The 19,781-nt window shown below is 34.0% G+C and overlaps 2 protein-coding genes across 13 annotated transcripts in view; one reads left to right on the top strand and one right to left on the bottom strand.

Annotated features, from left to right (window-relative positions):
- Nucleotides 1-19,781, top strand: part of LOC105676895 (uncharacterized) — a 300,604-nt gene that overhangs the window by 148,076 nt on the left and 132,747 nt on the right. For all 7 annotated transcript variants that reach the window (XR_010890770.1, XR_010890769.1, XR_010890771.1 and 4 more), the window contains exon 8: nt 3,613-3,659. The gene's annotated coding sequence lies outside the window, so the exon portion shown is untranslated. The remainder of the gene's footprint in view (nt 1-3,612; nt 3,660-19,781) is intronic.
- The window catches only part of Mp (Multiplexin), a 225,276-nt gene that overhangs the window by 145,199 nt on the left and 60,296 nt on the right, over nt 1-19,781 (bottom strand). For all 6 annotated transcript variants that reach the window (XM_012371315.2, XM_012371312.2, XM_012371309.2 and 3 more), the window contains exons 3-4: nt 7,915-8,180; nt 6,621-6,896 (exon numbers count right to left, since the gene is read on the bottom strand). In XM_012371315.2, the coding sequence (XP_012226738.1) occupies nt 6,621-6,896; nt 7,915-8,180 (542 nt within the window). The remainder of the gene's footprint in view (nt 1-6,620; nt 6,897-7,914; nt 8,181-19,781) is intronic.

The raw sequence follows: 19,781 nt of genomic DNA, 5'->3' as shown, positions 1-19,781 counted from the left end.
GATAGAATTAACATTTTCCTCGGCCACGAATAGCTCTCAACTTCCGTGGAACTTTCGTGAGCGGGAAGATTCAATTAGAGGGACGGGAGCGTAGAGATCTCCGTTGACGTTTCTCGCGAATGACTAATTCCTTACGAGGAAACGATCGTCCTTTTTCCCAGCCGGAGCACGCATTCCGCATCAAAGCTCGTCGGGGATAAACGAGGCCGGCCGACTGTAGCTTTTATCCTAACGGGCACAACAGGCCCCTACGCTATTCCGGGACTCTATATTCCGTGTTTCTGGGGTTGCTCATGCTGGCACACGATGCACGTGCACTTCGTCCTCGTTACATTCCGCCCGCCCACTTTCCTTACGGAATAACCCCCCTCCTTACAGGAATGGGTAACGGCATGGACGTTTCGTTCCGACGGAAGATCCTCGGGGCATTCTTATCGCGGGGAATTCGCCTCGCACAAAGCAACATACTAATTTTTTCTCTACGCCCCCCATCGCGAGCTGCGCACCGCTGTTCGTAATAATACGGTAAAATTAAAGAGGCCGCCGCGGGTTAATGGCTCCTTTTTCGTCATGGCATTAAACGCGCACATGGATGTTAGAATGGATGTTTCTTTTTCTTCTTTATCGAGCTGAATTTCTTCTACGTCGCCGCTGTTTTCTACCTATCGAGATTATCGATATGTCTTCTCTAGTAATCGATTTTCTGTAATTTCGGTGGATGAGGCATTGAGACACAGCAGTAACATTATCGCAAGATTTGTCTTATTTTCGCGATTACTTTTCAGACGTTTCACAGAGACAGCAACGAGAATTCTATGCAAATTTGAGCATCACGTAGAAGTTAGTTTCACGATGTTAACATAATATGCTGACATATTTCCAAGGTAAACAGTGTATGTAGTGCTGCAGCACCATCGCAAAATGCAACGTTGTTCTATGATTATTTTCAAAAAATAAAGCCTCTGGTACTTTTCACCTTTTATATTTTAATCTTAATTATTGTAGGAAATATTTTTATGTAACTCTTTTCATTCTAAGTTAATTAAAATGTTGATTTTTGCAATTGTCTAATATTTCGTTAATGAAAACGCATCTTGCAGTTCTTATATTAATAATGTGGATCTCTTAAATTTTTTAAGATATTTTTTAAGATATCCAAATAATCGTTAACAAGATGGATTTGTGCGCATAAATTTTCACATACTTGCGGTACGAATGTGCATTTCTGTACATACCGGATCTTAATTACGGGTTTTGGAACATGCCACGCATATTGCGGACGCCAGTGCGGCGATAAGCCGCAGGCGCAGCAAAATTGCCCAAAACACTCGGAATAACTGCGGTTCTACGGAAGTCAATCGTTCTGTTAATTTATTGACGGAACTGTCAGCCGAGAGTACCTTAGAATACCAAACGAAAATCGAACTTTCCATTTCCATTACTTTCGAGAGAGTGTATGTTCGCGAACGCGAAAGGTTAGTAATAATCTAAGAGAGAAAATAATATATAAAACGACCATCATCGGTTTTAAATATACATGTTGCGGTATCGAAGCGTTTCTCGGATTTCAAAAGAAGTGTTTAAATATATTTGATCAGTTGATTTAAGTATGCACGTTTCTCAAATGTTATTGGGACTTGATAATTACTAAATTTGATCGATCGCAAATTATATATTTTTGCTGCAGTTTCATCAAGTTTATAAATTTATTTTGCTTCCGCGATGGCTGTTTTCCTTTTCCACTAAAAGGTTATCTTCATATACAATACGTTCATATTCCCTTAAAATAACAATTTTAATGGGTTTTATTGCCAAGATGTGGCATCTAAAACTGAATAAACATGATATGCAATCTGCAAAAAGAAATTTAATTTTATCGCAAACATATTGCTTGCTAAATACATTATAAAATTGAGTACTCACAGGGGATTATTATTTATTCAAGCTATATGAAAACATCAGTTTCTGTCTATAAGAGAATTCGTTGGACGCGAAGTTAAATTCGGTCAACAGATGTATGGAAATAATAATATTTTTCATCGGTAACACAAAAGGCAGAGAATTAACGAGGAAAGTAATTTTCCGAAATGGTTTTGTCGTGCATGGTATTGTCGGGTTACTTATCCTTATAATTTCCACCCAGGTAATTAACAAGTCAGAAATTACGAACTTTGTGTGCTTTTTATTTTTAATAGATTATTTATATGTGTATGCACATGCGTACATAAAAAAAGTACAAAATAAAATTTCTTCAGAAATGCAAATTGCTGAACATTACATATTCTGTAAAATATAAATATGTAATACTTGCATAATAACTTGCGTGTAATCTGTTTAACATAAAAAAAAATTCAAAAGGGGGAGAAATATTCAAACGATATTGTCATCATTGCTTTGCATTACTTTTTTAAAAAACGATATTTGACGCGTTGGACAAAACGTTGGAAAGTTTTGCGCACGTATTTGTGCACGTAACCGCTATGTTAACCCCATTGTTTCCGCCATATAAAATACGAATGTCTCACTGTCTCTAGAGAAAATGGTGACGCGTCCTCCTTGCGGAACTACCACCTTGCAAAACATCTCTCGTCGTCGTCGTCGTTGGCGGTGACGGCGACGGCGGCGGCGGCGGTGGCGTCGCGGCACAATTTATAGAGATTAGCCCGCGAGGGGCGAGAACTTGCGAATCGTGTCGATCGAAACGGCTGCGGAACTTTTCCGTCGCACTGTTATCCTGGGAAGACATGAAAAAGTCAGGCGAGAGACACAGGAAACAGCATTGTGAGACTGGAACGACAGCGGATGCACGATAAGAGTGTCTCTCGGGTGCGATGCAACTCCGTTTTGGCGTCCTTGTTGCGCGCAAATACAAGAAAAGCTGATCGTGAAAATCGCACGAATGTTCTCTTACGCATCTCTTACACGCATATTTGGATATTTTCATATCTGTTTTAAACAATGAAGGAATTCTTATAATTTTTTTGTCAGCGGTACGTTGATCGGTATAAGTAAAAATGCAATTGCAAATTAAAAATATACCTATACAGCAAAGTAAACGTGAAAGATATTTTTCAGATTTTTATATTTTTTCTATCTTTTCTGTATTGTGCGTAAACAAATTATTTTATTTGCTAGTAACAATATTATTATATTTTTTTTCTGCTTCTACGTTCCTGTTCCTTATGATTTTAACATATTTCTTTTATTGTATCTATAGAGTCAAAATTTTGTATTTTTTTCTAAGATATTATTTAATAGATTTTAATATTAATAGATTATATTAGACAAAAGATATCTCTTGCAAACTGTGATATTTTAATTAATACAGTTATTTATTTCTCGTTTTTCCAATATATTTTTGAATAATAATTGTGACAACACATACATATACAATTTTACAATTTGTATTTATAAAATATTTATTCAGCTATTTGGAAATATTTAGTAAAATATTTGTCAAATATTTATTATAACATTTTTAAATAATTATTTAATTTATTACATATAGTTGCGCTTTAATCAAAATAAAATTTTATATATAATACATCATAATTAATATATAACATGTATGACATAATTATTATTAACTAAAATATTTATTAATTTTTTCAGGCAACGGTATACTTCGCTACAACGGTCAAAGTTGGATACAGCGATCGGTGAGTGAATTTATTTATTATGCTTGCATTAACTATTGGTGTCATCTACTGTCTTCATTTCCTAGTATTTATTATATGATAAATGATTGTGCTTGACAAATGCATTTTTATTTGCAATTTGTATTTTTACAAGTAAATATTAAAATTATTAAAATATTAAATATTAAAATATTAAATATTAAGTATTAAAAAAAAATTATTTTCTTCTTATTTTAATTGAAAAATTGCAAATTTGACGTGCGATGAAAAAACAGTGGTTATTGCACTATTGCTTTTATAATACATGTTTTCCTCAACAATTTTCTTTTTTCTTCGGGTCTTGTTATTCAAAGGCTTTTTAAAAACAGCACGTTTCATACGAAAAAAATTTCTTTTGCACAACTAACAAAGTATTGTTATATTATATCTTTTATCTCGCTGTAATTTTGGTACAGGCTTTTTAATTATCCAAATAATTTCTAATTGAGAACTAATTATGCATACTAATTATGTATGAATAACAAATACGTACGCATTCATCAATTACGATCGTATATTAACAGCTTTGAATTTTTACGATTAAAAATGCAAGAGAGAGGCGTTATTATTATATTTGAGTGTAATCATGTTTTCACAACTTTATGACGCGCGAGCGTGATTTCCACCGCCACGAGTGTCAATTATTTATCATCATTTAGATAGCTTGTCATGTATTTTGATTAAATTCACCTAAATAATGAAAATGTTGAAACAGATTTCAAAATAATTTTACATATCCATTGCTTTCTCGGTTGCTTAAGATAAATAATAAAATTTTTTAATTATTTTTACAAATCCAATCTTTATATGAAAATATGAAATAATACTCTTTTCTCTTCTTGACGGTAACTGAAACGGAAACTTTCTTGCAGCGGCAAGATAACCCATAATTATCGACTTTGCAAAGTAGACGTCTTTAGTAGCACTTATTAAATTAATGACAAGACGGCTTGTATAAAGTTCAAAATTGCATCTCTGCGTTCATCTGCATAAAATATATCAATTAATACGTAAAAATCTTACTTTGTATTTTAGTATTAAAAAAGAGCATGAAATATTTATACTGCTTGCGCAATTTTACTAATACGGCGCATAAATTAATTATCACAAGAGATATTTCCGTCGCAAGATGAGAGCAATGTTACACAACTGACGCGAAATATTGCAATATGCACAGTCCGCTTATTATTGTGGATAACTAATTAACGAAGGATCGAGTAAATCAATGCATTTTACGCATCGATGTGCAACACGTGGTCTCTGTGTAGATGATCATATTGCGTCACGATGAGAACTAATTATTCTCTCCCATATCGATGATATGTAATCATGCTGCCCCCGCTGTTAATATGATATGAAGATTCTAAAGGACTGCGATGATACGTAAATACTATTTCTACGTTCATCACTGAGCGATATTAATTATTTGAAACAAAATACGATCATTCCTATATAAAAGCGTCATTATCTCAAAAAATTTCATTAATGCATAGATGCATGCTACATATGTGTTAATATGAGATTATACGATATTTGTTGATTAACATACATATATGATCGCTGAAAGTTACTTGAATCATTTTTATTACTTTTAAATTTCACCTTATTATTTACATCGTCATTTCTTGTGACTTGATCTGATTTCTTTTTTTATCTTATCTTATTATTTTTTAATATATTATAATAAATTAATCAAATTTTGATATTTTATGATATCTGAAATAGTCTTTTATATTACAATTACATTAATGTAACTATAATAATATTAGCGTTATAATCATCATTATGATATTATTAGTTTCTTAACATTATTTTTATCAAACAACAACAATAGATGCGTTGCTACATTGAATTTTGTAGTATAATTTTGAGTATAATACTGATTGATCATAGTGTGAAAGAATCGATCATAAATCGCTTTTCTTCAGCTTGACGTATGGCAAGCGATGAAAATCTTTCTATTTTCATTGTGATGTCTCTCGAGCCACTCGAGTGTTCTTTGAGAGAGCAATAGTGGCAACCGAGACAATAGATCTGTAACGTCAATATATAGGATTTCGATGAGGTATTTTGTACTCCTTCCACTTCTTCTGAACTTACTACTCCTTATTCGATGGCGCTCTCCACTCTTTTACCTCACTCTCTTTTTTTTTCCTATTTTATATTGGGGGATATCAGATACGGTATTAAATTCTTAAAGGATGTACCGGTACGGATTTACTCCCACGATTCGCCGCTTCTAATTCCGTTTCGGATCTTATGTTTTATTTTGAGGTTTACGACTGTACCCTCTTAATATAACAAAACTCGTGAAACAAGCAATAAATATTTAAGGAAAAATTTGTTACGAATTTCCCAAGCGAGTCATTTTCGTCTCGATGGAAGAGTCAATCCGACATGGCTCAATAGCACGAGCAATAATATGAATTAAAATTCTAAAATGCATAAAATCCATCTTCGAATGCACTTTGGAGTTATTGGGATGCTAAAGAGGATTTGATAAATGCGATCATATCTCTCATACGTTCGTATGTTTTTGATGTATTCGTTCATATCCTCCGCGAACAAACGGAATCAATTTGCCGACATGTTCGAAACGAAACGAGACGAAAACGACATCGCTTACGAAATACGCGTGTGGCTTCGCGAAACGAAACTAACTTACACTGACGTACGCGCTACGAATGTTTTTCGAATTTACGTTATTTGTTTTGTGTCCACCGAGTCAAAAAAAAATTACATTCGATCCATGCAAGTTTGTTTATTCACGTTGCTTCATTGCACATATGCACTGCAGAGCTATACAGCTATGTCGATTTCCATGGAAAACATCCGTCATGCAACAAGCATTGTTCATTTTATTTTGTTTCGCTGCGCCACACACGAATGCTCACGATGTCCATTTTTTTTTTCGCGAAAACGAAAGGTGTGCACGGTACTCACGTCGTATCGCTCCTGGATGTGCGGCCCGGCTTGCGCGATGTACAGCGTGCTGGCGGTATCGAATACTAATTCCTGCGGGATCCTCGTAACCCTTTGTCGTGCCATCTCGTGGCAATTGAGATAGAGGGTGACATCGGTTGCGGATACCTTAATGACGATCTTCGACCATTTCTTTGTAAGCTTCGGTACGGTGAATTTCGCCACCTCTTCCGAATGTGAATGCTCGTCCGAGTTTGTGTAGACCAGTGAAACGTTCTGATTCGAGCCGGGTCCATCCTTCGAAGCATGATCACAAAAAACTCATGAATAATTTTCTGTTAATAGATTTTAAGCATAGAGAATGATACAGACAAGATGGAGCAAAGCACATTTTTAAGAAAACTACAAAGTAAACTTGCCAAATTTTGCATACTTCAAATAAAACGTAACAATACTCTTCTCCAATTCTATGTGTTAAACAATAACGATACTACTTGAAAATATTCCGAGTATCGAAGCTTTCTGGAAACGTCCGAAGCATTCGAGGTTGCTTATTGTTCGGAACACGTACGTGACATGTTACGAGAATGGTTGCCCGAAAAGAGCGCGAGAGTAGAAGAAAATATAAGATCGAACGTGTAATGACATCATGGAAGGAATCGAAAAATAGAAGATAACGTTTAAAGATCACTATTTAAAAGGTAGTGCATTACATCGTAAAAATATAATTTATATTTTGTGAAAACAAAATATTAGAATCCTTTGGCATGAGTTTTTCCAATTAAATAAAAATAATGGTTCTATAAAACAGTTTTTTGTCTTCTCTTTATTTAAGTAAACCACAATTTTGCTTGTAATATCAATATGAGAAAAATTTTATTCGAGAAGTAATAAAAGAAAAATTCTTGTAGAAAATGGAAGATTATTATTATTATCAAGCACATTAAATTATCTTTCTTCCATTTGAATGATATTTATCCATTCATGAAATATATAATGTCATAAGAATATCGCGGTTACCTTGATAAAGTGCACTTAAAGAGCTAATAACCACCCAGCTGTTAAAGCGGATTCCTTCATGATTTAATGTGACGTCGTATTTCACGCCCATCCTCTCATTTCCGCGAGACATTTGCTTCTCAATCTCATACGCTATTATTTTCTCTAACATTATTCCCCGCTAGTTTAGCATGACCCACCCGTAATCTTCAATAAAGCCACATAACGTCCGCGAAAGGGAAATTTTGGAAAATTGCAAATAATTTGTCGCGGCTACGGGCATAGTTGAGAGAGGCAGGTATTATATGCAGCTTACCGAAATTCTAATACCCAATTGGACAACAGTTTCGAAGGGATTAAGAACGGCGAAGAGGTAGCTCGTTCTAAAGGAGGTCGGCTTGAATGTAGCCACTAGGGTGAACTCGGCCGGCAACTTTTCCGGAAGGTACATTCTGTAGGGCTGCTTCACCTCGGAACCGGGTCGAAAGCCAAACGCCGGAAATCCGTCCACGCCGTCGCCTATGTAAAAATTATTTTCGTCCGTCGTCGACATCGACGCCTCTAACAAATCGTATTCCATTTCTGAAAGCATAAACATCAATGATTTTCCATTAAATTGAGTTTAACTGCGGCAAAGGACTGTTAAATGTTGACGGTTTCAACAACTAATTAATTTAATGATGTTAAATTATTATTATAATGTTAAATTGAAATACTGCATAGATTGATAAATAATGGAAGTTATTGTTTGACTACAAACACTGATCGAAAATAGATAAATTAGTACATATATAAATTAATGCTATATTAGCATTATTAACTCTCCGATTTGCGAAAAAATTGTTCTTGAAAGACAAAAAATATATTATATAGGGAAAAGATTTTTTATAGTTAATATATATCTTTTACAGTTAATATATTATATTATATATTATAATACAATATATCACAATAGAAAAATAATCCATATAGTGATTAGTCCATATTTTCAAATTAACGCATTTTTTACATATCTTATCGTATATTTTTTTAAATTAAAATTATAAATTCTTTAATACAAATAACAGAAAAATTGTTAGTTAAAAATGGAAAATTAACTCGCTCTATTAATTAATCTTATTATGAGAATTATTTTAATTTGCATAATCTGTGCTTGGATAAAAAGTTAACTGTATAGTATTTTTGTACAAATCAGCAAATATACACGTAGTAATACATTGTTTTCCATGTATTTTAGCGCGATTAGCTACGAGAGTCCAAGGAAAATGAGGTTAATTAAAGAAAGTGTGGAGAACGGGATATTTTGCGAAAAAGAGTTCCGTGAGCACTGGAGAAAACTACGGAGGAGTAGTTTGGAGCGCGCGCGAATGTAGAAACTTTAATTAATTTTTCGTGCGCTGGTTTTAAGAGTTGCGAGAGATTAGCGAATGATAATCCAATAAGATTATATCAGGAGGAAATTATTTAACGATTAATTCATCTAATTTGTAAGTTTATCGATTATACAAAATTATGACGTATTAAAGAATTTTACTATCAATTACAGTTCGTTTGCCAAAGAATAAAATCTTCAATCGCAAAAAATCTTAGAAAATATAAATAAAACTGACAAAAAAATTATGAAAAGATCGTTTTACTGTAAAAAAAACGATGTATGCTTTTTAAAAAAATTATTGCAATGTTGATGATTACGAAAAAAATACATTAATATAAATGATTTAATTTAAAAAAATACAATATACATTTATAGTTTTACTTTAATAATATTAAAATGTATAACAACAATTCATAATAGATATATTTTGCATTATGAAAATTTTAATAATGATGATTGTTGAATAAAAATATGGCAGAGTTTTAACACTACAAGGCACTACATTGTATGCATGTTAGTTCGTGTGCGTGGTATGATTAAGATCATAATTCTTTAATGTACGACAACACCATTTTGCTCGCCATGCGTCATGCTCCGATCCGTGACACCCGATACATCGCGTGATATTCCGCGGCTGAAAGCTCGATAACCGATATTTATTGTCGGGGACACGAGTCGCTGCAGTAAATCGCATTAAAAATCCTTCGGACGACCAGACGTCGACACGCTCGACTAGTCATTGCTAAAAGACGCTTCTTGTTGCACTAAATCAAACCTCATACTGTTAGCATTGGACAAATGATTCATTAGCAAATTCTAAAACATATCCAGCAATTCCATTACTTTTGATATATATATATATATGTATATGTATAAAGTTTCTTCTTGGTCACTACAAAAAACAAATGTTTCTCTCTTTTTTCGCAATATATTTGTCGATCAGTTTGTTTTTAAAAAAAATACCGAAACATTTGCATCAAAAACACATTTTGAAATAGTATTCTATAAAGGTAAAAAAAAAAATACCGTAATATTTGACACATAGTGCTCGCTTCATATTTTATCTCACATATATTTTTCTATCATAAGCAGCTGCTCTAACAGGAAAATTCATGAGCTACCTAAAAATATCCGGCGAAAATACAGGTAACGGCATGTCGGCGAACAGTGTAAGTTAAATTATCGCCACGCCCGAGGTAATTTCCAAATTGCATTTGGCGTCATATTCTCATGTAACATATTCAGCTATGAAAGCTTTGAGTGCTCAACGAATTCTTTTCGTTGCTCAACAAATTTTGGTTCTAGTATCCAGGGTCTTCTTTGCAGATTACATTTTTTTTTGTAAATTACGATGGAGTAGCTTCTCCTGTGAAAAACGTAAATTAATTTTTTTATCTTTGAGAACCACAAAAATATTTTATTCACCCGGTACTTTCTATTTGCTTTAATGACAGAAACTATTTTTATACTAGCATTCAACACCAAAATAATTTGTACATTATTTATTAGTAACAAATTTTATATGATTATTACACATGGAGTATAAAAATATTTTATCACAGTCTTTTAAATATTTCTACACATTGATCTTTTACAATTTTTTGTTTGCAAGGACAAAATCAATGTCAAAATAATTATGCTTATTCGGAACTTTATTTATATATAACAAATTTTATATAATCACCGCACGCGTACGTAAAACATAAAGAGATATTAACTATTTTTCTTATCTCAAAGATGGATTTTACGCAATGCACTTTCTATCATTTTCCTACTCTTGAGATAGATTCTTAGATATATATTCGAAAAACACTTGCAACCATTATAGGGAAGATTTCAATGCTTGATGGATTGCAGCGTGGAATTGATATGCACGGTGATTCGAATGCCGGCATAAGAACCAACTAGATGACCTCCTACACCCGTATACGCTCCTAACGCGGATCTCTATTTCGCGTTGAAATTGCGATAGGCCCGAGTGATTTCGAAATCCAAACTAGGAAGAGTACGGTATATTAATTAGGAAAGAGCTGCGTAAATAATCAAAGTGTGAACCAGACTTAACAACCGAATGTATATATGCGAGTTTGCTTCTTTTAACATTTTAAAACAATCGCTACACGAATGTATGCATTTCTGCGGGTGCCTATTTGCAAAAAGTTAATGTTTTATTTTGTTGTGTTTAATTTATTTCCGAATTAATTATTAATTTCCTTATTTTCTCGCGTTAAATGTGACAAATTTAATCTGTATATCTTGTAAAAAGATTTATATATATCTCTATTAAATTTTGCGCTATCGCAAATATGAGATTTATTATTAATAACTAGTTTCGGATATTATCACGTTATGGAAATTACAGATGAGATTTCACGACGATATCTACGTTTTATAATAACCATATATTAAAAGTGCTACTATCAGTTTTTCGTCGCATGATAAACGATCGATACAAAATAAAATAAAATAATAAATTATTGCGTTTGCAGACCATGCAGACGTATCGGTGGTAAAAATCAAAATGAGGTTTATCGCTTATCGATTGTATTCCATTTCAATGAAATCAAGTTCATTTTGTCTCGGTGATGAGAGTGCTCTAAATACAATTTAATATGAAAATAGTTTTAAATTTTGTAGAAGCTTGATAATATACGGGCAGCGCGTGCGAGGCTACTATACTTTTCGCGGAGGGTAATTAGATAATAAACACGAGGTCGTGCTTATTAACGCGCGAAAAAATGATTATGAGTTATTAATAGTAGTATGCATAATATACGATTTCACACAAGTCCGCTCCACCGTAATCCTTGTTTCCTTCGTATTCCGTGCAAATCCATTTGCATAAATCCGTATGCCAATTTGCCGTGTCAGCTTGTTACAATTCTCTCAATACGCATACAGGAATCCATCTCGCAATTCGAACAAACGTTGAATGTTTCAATATGAGGCGAGATGTAAATGTCTTCTTTAAGCTCTCAGTGTTTCGTGGTCGCTTTCTCTATATGTTTCCACGCTGTCATATGACCTTCTTTATTCTTCGATATTATAGTTTTTCATATTAGTTTTGTTTTTTAAATAGTAGCTTATAATTTTATTTTATCGTCATTTTTATGACACTCGTAAGTGCATGATATAAAAATCAACGCGTACAAAAAATACGAGCATGTTTGTACAAAACTGCTTTCACAGCTACAATTATCGTCAATTCGCGTAACATTATTCGAAAAAAATTGTCCAATATGAGAAACGAGATACTGCACTGAACTGAGTACATATATAGGTATCATCGTCCTTATTGCGAAGCCCAGTCGGTTTCCCTGTGAACGAAACGTGAGAACGACGTCTCGGGAGAGGTTGTTCTTACATTCCAGCAAGTTTCCTGATCTCCCTCTGGAGACCGCGCTTCTTTCTAGTTTGGTGACGCAATTCTGCGAATTTTACGAGTGATTTATTTCCAGTGCGCTCATCTCATATTTTTGCATCACGTATTTTAATTCAAAAGAGAAAGTCCTAGACAGTAAATACATTAATATATATTTATTATAGCGAGTGGAATGAGCACTTTCTATAAAAACTGTCTGAAGTATATAAAAGAACTACATGGAGATTGCTTGATTTAAAATATAATGTTTTACAAACGATATTAATATCTGTAGTTTAAATATTAATAAAAGTGTAATAACTAAAAGTGTCGAAAGAAGCTGAATATATTATTAAGCAAGTTTTCTCTGCAATTAATAAATTCTACGATGCCATTTGATAGCAGTTAAGTTGAAATATTTAATTACATTACTTATATATTATATATTTGATATAATTGGTATGATATTTGTTATTGGAAGCAGATATCAGTGACATTATTGACACGTGGAAGCAATTAATGCGTTACATTTGCAACATATAATATCCTTTCATAAGCTGCATGTATAATTAATTAAAGATAACTTTTTGCCAGCTGTTCTACATTGTAGAGTTATAAAAATTAAAGTTTTACGTAATAATAAAAAAGAATCTTGGTTAAACAAAATAGTCATATCAGAAATAAAAACAAAAAAAAAACATTTAGAGTCATAGTAATAAAATTAACAAAATCGCAACAATAATAATATGAATAACAAAGTTTTCAAAAAATGTTTACATTTATATTTTTATACTCTTCGCTGTATCATTACATAAATTTTATGTATTTCTGTATTTATATCATTTAACTTGTTTTATTTTAAATTTTGAACAAAATAATTTTCTGTCACATCAGCTTTGCACAATAAACAGGACATTGAGAGATTAGGGAGCGTTTTTTTACATTTTTTCTAATAAGATTTTTAAATCACTGTCATTAGAGAATTCCATAAGGAAGAGTAGCACGGTTGCAATAGAAGACTGAAAGAATTCCTTTTTTTCATCAAAAGTTCAAGCAGTCAAACAACAAAAAGATGTGGCTTCGTTAGAAGCAAGAATACGCCTCTCGCTATCTTGCACTGTTTGTTGTTATATTGAAAACTGTCGACAAGTACTGGTCGCTATGCGAGCGGCATTGTATTTTTAAGTCTTATAAGCTTCTGTTTATTGTGCATGAAAAATATACGCCGAAATGATTGTGCTCGAGCTTCAATGTTTACTCTACAGAGAACGTGGAATAAAAATATTCTCTCAGGCTAGTGCATACGCGACATATTCACGAAATCGCACCACTGAAATGCGTTTGTTTTTGAACAATTATCACCATGCTGACAAAAATATTTTCTATTAAAGTTCGCAAGAGAGCAGAATAACATTTTTTGCAAGTTCATAAATGCGTCATGATCTCATTAAATTCTCATTGCAACATTTGCCCGCTGCTATGTTTTCTATTGTTCATGTAACTTGAAACTTAAATTATGTGAATAATACGAAGTACTTATATTTCTAGGAACTACTGACATATGCATGCGTGTGCGAGTTATATAACGCGATAAAATAAATAGAAAAAGTTATTCTAACGTAAATGGATAAAAATGTTTTTTATCGTAATAGATAACGTTATAATATTTAAATCTAAACAATACATTGATACAATCTGTTGTTTTTTATCGTTTAATTTTCAGTAATTATCTTTTAAAATTTATTTTTATTTATTTTAATTAATTACGATTTATTTGAATCAAGAATATGTCCTAAAATATTATATTGAGAACATTAGATCGAGGAAAACTTTTTATTTATATAGGAAGTATATAGGAAGTAATAAAAAACTACGTCTTCATAAACATCTATGAAACCAACCAGTAAGCAAAATGTTAGCGATGCTGGCACATTGACAGAAAATTTGATCAAATTTGTCGTCAATCTGCTAACATTGCTAACATTTGGTTATCTGGATATTTACGAATTCTCAACATCTCTGCCTCGTGATATAAACTAATTAGTAGAATATTGTCAGCAATTAAGATAATATAAAATGCAATCTGCAGCTACGCAAGCGTGCGTTTTATCGCAAGCTCAGCAAAGGTAATCTCCTGCAAATCGTTCGCATCACGATGCAAACTCGTTTCCAACGCGTTATTTCCCACGTAAATTCTACGCGGCGGTAGGAAGAAGTTAAACGGCGAAACAAACAGCATCGCTTAGAAGTTGGTAGACCGGTGGCGAGGGAAGAAGTTGCGGGCGGGTGCGGGAAAGCGAAATCAGATTACAAAAGATTGCGGCCAAGAGTGCCTCCAGCCTCTTTCCACCACCAACCTTCCCTCCTGTTTCCCGCTGAAACAAACCTCGGGCGATGGCGCAGGACTAAAAGCGAGAGATCGAAGAGAAAAACAGGTGCAGCCGCTACACGCGAGTAAATCGAGTTTCGAGAGCGAATTTTCCGTCGGGTCTTGTACGCGAATTTTAGCGGTCGCGTTGTAATGTCCGACCACTCGCAAGTAGTAATCGAACGTTTTTGTCAGGCACGTCGGTTCGAATATCGGCTGGCAGATGGCGCCAGAGAAGCCGTTGACCCGACTTCCGGGCTCGTTACAGTCGCTACCTACTTTATTGCCCAGAGCTCTATGCATTTTTTTCCGCGAGAGTTTCGATTCCTTGAAACTTTTTGTCTCGCGCGAATTCGTTTCTTAGTTCTAACCGCCGTGATTGCATCCGCTGTTGTTTCAGATCACTAAGTTAAAAGTAATCCTTCGCGTCGAACTTGAAGCGGTGAGAATTTTCAAAACGTCCTTTATCTCTTATGATAAAATTCTTTTTATGTGAAAGATTAATTCTGCGCGTTGCCTTTAATATAATAAAGCGAAGGAATTACGAATCTGCAATTACGCGATCAGTATCTAGAAAAAACAAAGTTTGAATAAATTGTAACCTCACAAAGAAAAGCCTTTTCTGATTATTCAACGATACGAAAATCTTATATACAGAACCGTCTCGTGCAGCAATTTAAAGTCGTCAGAAAAGTAGTATTTCCCAGAACAAACAATTTTTTCCCTTAACCTACTAAGAGACGGTTGATGACGCAACTATAGTGAGCGAGTTGTAAATTTAGATCGACAGAAACTTCTCGTCAGAAATATCAGGCACGTTGAATCGGAAATACTGAAATACCATTCGTAACGAAGTATGCCGGAGCCCGGCTGACTCGTTACGCCCTCCACCTACTTCGTCACTCGTTGTAGCTTACGCGAGCGAAAACGCGGTCGTCAATTGTTCTACTTTTTCTCCATCGGTTTCCGGGCTTCACGCGTGGCTAGTTCTCTTTTCAGTTCTTCGTCGCTTATTGCAAAATGGTACTGATATGATTTCTGCAGATAGCGCGCAAAGAGCTATCTCGGAGACGTTCGATCGAGGGCGAAATATAGAAATAAAAGCATTCCTATATTTTTAGCTCGTCATACATTTCACCAATTTTCTTTACTTTATATTCTTTTCACTCATTACATTTATTTATTTCGCCATTCAAAGTGTAAAGGATATTTTACATTACTCACAAAACAATATGTTCCAAATTATGTTTAATGAATTTTTTGCCAATAGATCGACATTAATATCGAAAGATTCGTAAGTACCAAAGAAGTGGCAAGAAGAAATAGTTTTTCGTTGAAATACGGAGAATCAAAATCGTTATCGCATGTAGGCACTTTGAAATCGCTGTTGCAGGAACTCGTTACATTGTGCTAGATGTAATTCCCGAGTCGCACAGCGAGCTTAGTGATTATCCGTCAATAACGCTCAAACTGTTTCATACTGTATTATCCTCTCTCTAAGGTACATTATCTACTTATGCCAGGAAACTTTCTCTCCCCAAACTTCCCCGCGCTTCTCGCTGTTGCACGAGAGTGTCAAGTCGAAACGGGGCATCGCCGTCGACGGGGAGGATCTGCGTCTCTCGAGGTAGTTTTATTTACAATAAAAGTTAGGCTAATTGTACCGGAGGAAGTCGACAGGAATGAGCAGCTATGCCGACATCGAGACGTTAATTGCAGAACGCGCCACGATTTAACGCGCCTCGAAATCAAAGCACATGCGGGCTTCGCGTATCTCGCGACGAACGAGCTTACACACAACTTGAACCGATAGGGACCGGGTCAGAAGGGCGCGGGGAGGAGAGGGGGAGGTAAAGTGACATACCCGAACTCGAGTAACTGGACGAGCGAGTAATCTAGCCTGGAATAGTTGCAACGGTACAGCAAGAGAAGCGGAGGTGCTGTGAACTTTCGTGAGTTCTCATCGCTTCTGCGTCTACAGTCGACGACTTTAGGATTGCGGTCATCAAGATTAGATTAAGCGCGAGGTAAAATTAAAATTGTTGAAATTTAGTTTAGAGAGGAATACTTCAATGAGTTGGAAATAATCAAGCGCTTAATTGGTTTTTTTTAATTTTTTTTGTTTTTTTTTTTTCCCTAGAAATAGCGCTGGCAATTTATACCGAGAATTTAGAGAATGAAACTTAAGATATATTATTAATGTCAAGAGTTTTATAATGATTCTTAAAATATAAAAAAAAGCTCCAGCTTTATTACTCTTCGTTTTTTGAGCGTGTAGATAAAAATATTCATGGAACTCACCGAAGTCCTCGCAGAGCACAAGAGCCATTGTGTAATTCTCCTCAAAGTACTGTATAAAATCCGACTTTCAAGCCGACTTTTGTCATTCTCGTTTACCGCGATGAACAAAGGCCGATGAAAAGAGAGACATAAAATCATGAATTTCGTATTTTATCGTCCTTTACTCGAACTCTGTAAAATTTTCCGGTTGGTATTGCGCGAGGTATTAATTGAAACTTTGTAATTGGAGGACCTCTCCTTAATGACCGAAGTCGCACGAAGCACGTTCGAGTAATACTTCGGCTTTTCGTTTTGTGTAGGTATGGCGAGAAAATAGAATACTCTTGAAAGCAGCTTTGTTGAAAAATATGATGAGATTATTGCTTATTGCCTCTAAAAATCATGTTTCGCAACATTGACAGAGATTAAAAATTGCAGGGAAAGTTTATTGATCAAGCTTCTTTTTCAACTGCTGTATCATGCTATACTTATCTAGATATTAAAACCAAAATTGCTGCACGTGATACTTTAATCATAACAAACAATATATGATAAACTATATTTATTTGATTTTTTTGTCACAACTTTTTTGCACAAAATAAAATAATCTAATCAATCTCGCTGTGACTATACGATAAAATCTTGTAAATAAATAGATCTTCGAAATAAAATTTACACATATAAATATCTATGTGTGTTCCTTATATAAAAGAATCAAAGACATAAAATAGGACGCTACCTTCTTTTTATACTTACATTTTTCATCCGGGGATTTTTTTATATCATTTTTACCCTGAGATTTCTTTTGATGTCCAACCTGACTTGGAAAAATTGACCTAGGTTTTTTTTCATGCTGAACCTCGAAGACGAGATTTAATCAGAAAACTTTAGAAGATAGGATACACTTTCTTTCTCTCGTAGCGTCCATTGTTCGACTTTCGTCAAAGTGCTTCTTCGTGTTTCTTCTTGTAGCCGTTTAGTTCTGGGAATCCTTTCGCAGAGAATGCAAAGCATTCTTGCTACGAGATTAGATTTACACCAGATTTATTTCATTTTACGTTTAATTTATCCTAATACATTGTTATATTAACAATTAGGAATTATCGTTGCTTACGAGCGCTTCTGATTTAAATTAAACTTTTTATCAGCAATTTTTTTATATAATATTTCTGTACATAAATAAAAGTAGACTATTGTATATTAAAAATACAATTTTATTTTTGTTAATCTAATTGACTTTCTCAACAAGATTTATTTTGTGTTCTACTTTGAATATTATATACAACTTGAATATTATATAGGTACATAAATCATTTATTTTAGTTATATAATAATATAACGCTTTAATATAAAATGACATAAAGTAGTGCTATATATTCCAACAGCCCATTCCTTGGATAAACTTTTTATAGAATTTTTTGTATTGCCGATCGATTTACGCTGCATCTGGGAGAAATGTTCAGAAAAGGCTTCCTACTTAGATTTCCATACGTTCTAGCAATAACCAAATATGACAGTCTAGTTCATCTCCTAGCTTCGTCATAAATCAGGTGATCTCAAAAGGCAAGGGTGCACAAATTGGTAAGGGAAGTCTCACTGAAGGTGAAAACTTTCAGTATATTTCAGTTTTATAAGGCGACTCTTTGTACATACGACATAGGAAGAGTTTCCTCGTGACAAGTGAAGGAGATGAATGCAATAGTTTCCCGCGCGAAAAGCCTTCCATATTTTATAAAAGACTGAATATGAAAGAACAGAAATAAAATAATATCAGTCGAATAATATTATGAGTGAATATACATCCAACCACGACACGATAGAATTAATAAAATTCTAAGCACTATTTATCTAATTTTATATATTAATTAGGTGAACAGTATAAAAATAAGTATATATTTTATGAGCGTAAAATATATTGTACTACACATTGCATTGTTCCATTTTTGTAAGACCTCAATGCAAATGTTTCTCAAATTACTGCAATAATCTATTTATAGATAAAAAGCAATATTGTATAATTAATTTTTGCTGAATAGTTTTTAACTTTTAATTTCTCACAATTATTATCATTTAGACAAATTAGATTATATCACAGCGGATCTATTTCTTACTTCAAAACATAAAGATCTTGAATTATGTCACAGTAATTGCAAATAGTTAATTATAATCCAAATTAGCAAAAATACGCACACAGAAGACTTATCTTATCGTTCTTGAACGGCAGGTAATGACTTGTTCAACAAGGAGCGCTTGACGATCGTTGAATCGAGCACGTCGTTGCACGAGCTTTTGAGCGCCAGAGTGCTGCTTTTAGGAGGGGAGCGAAAAAGAGAGTGAGACAGGTGCGCACCGTTTAAATGAAAGGCGTTAATTGGCGAAGGAGTGCGTTTCCTCTCTTATTTTCCCCTTCAAGGCGAAATCAGCCGCCACTTAATAGGCTTGTTATTAGTTTCTTGAATCCCGTTTGCTACGAGCAAAGGTGACGTGATGTCTGGTTTCTGTCGGTCCAATAACGGATAATAAACAAGCTGGCAGTGAAATCAAAGGCTTCATTGTGCCGTGAGAATTAAACAATTCTCATTGCACTGAAACAAATGTCTCTTTTCATATACGCGATTTCGCTATACGCAAGTCTTTCAACGTAAATATTTGCAGAGCTTGCTTTAAAGCAATCGTAGAAAAATATACGAATAAATAAATCGTAATGAAATGGTGTCATGTTCAATATTTGTCAAATTACAATTTGTATTAGATATGCAAATTAAAAAAATATGCACTTATAATTGTTAATTCTTAAAG

Source organism: Linepithema humile, chromosome 6 (assembly GCF_040581485.1).
Source record: "Linepithema humile isolate Giens D197 chromosome 6, Lhum_UNIL_v1.0, whole genome shotgun sequence".
NCBI classification, from domain to species: domain Eukaryota; kingdom Metazoa; phylum Arthropoda; class Insecta; order Hymenoptera; family Formicidae; genus Linepithema; species Linepithema humile.
This window is presented reverse-complemented; position numbering and strand designations above follow the sequence as displayed.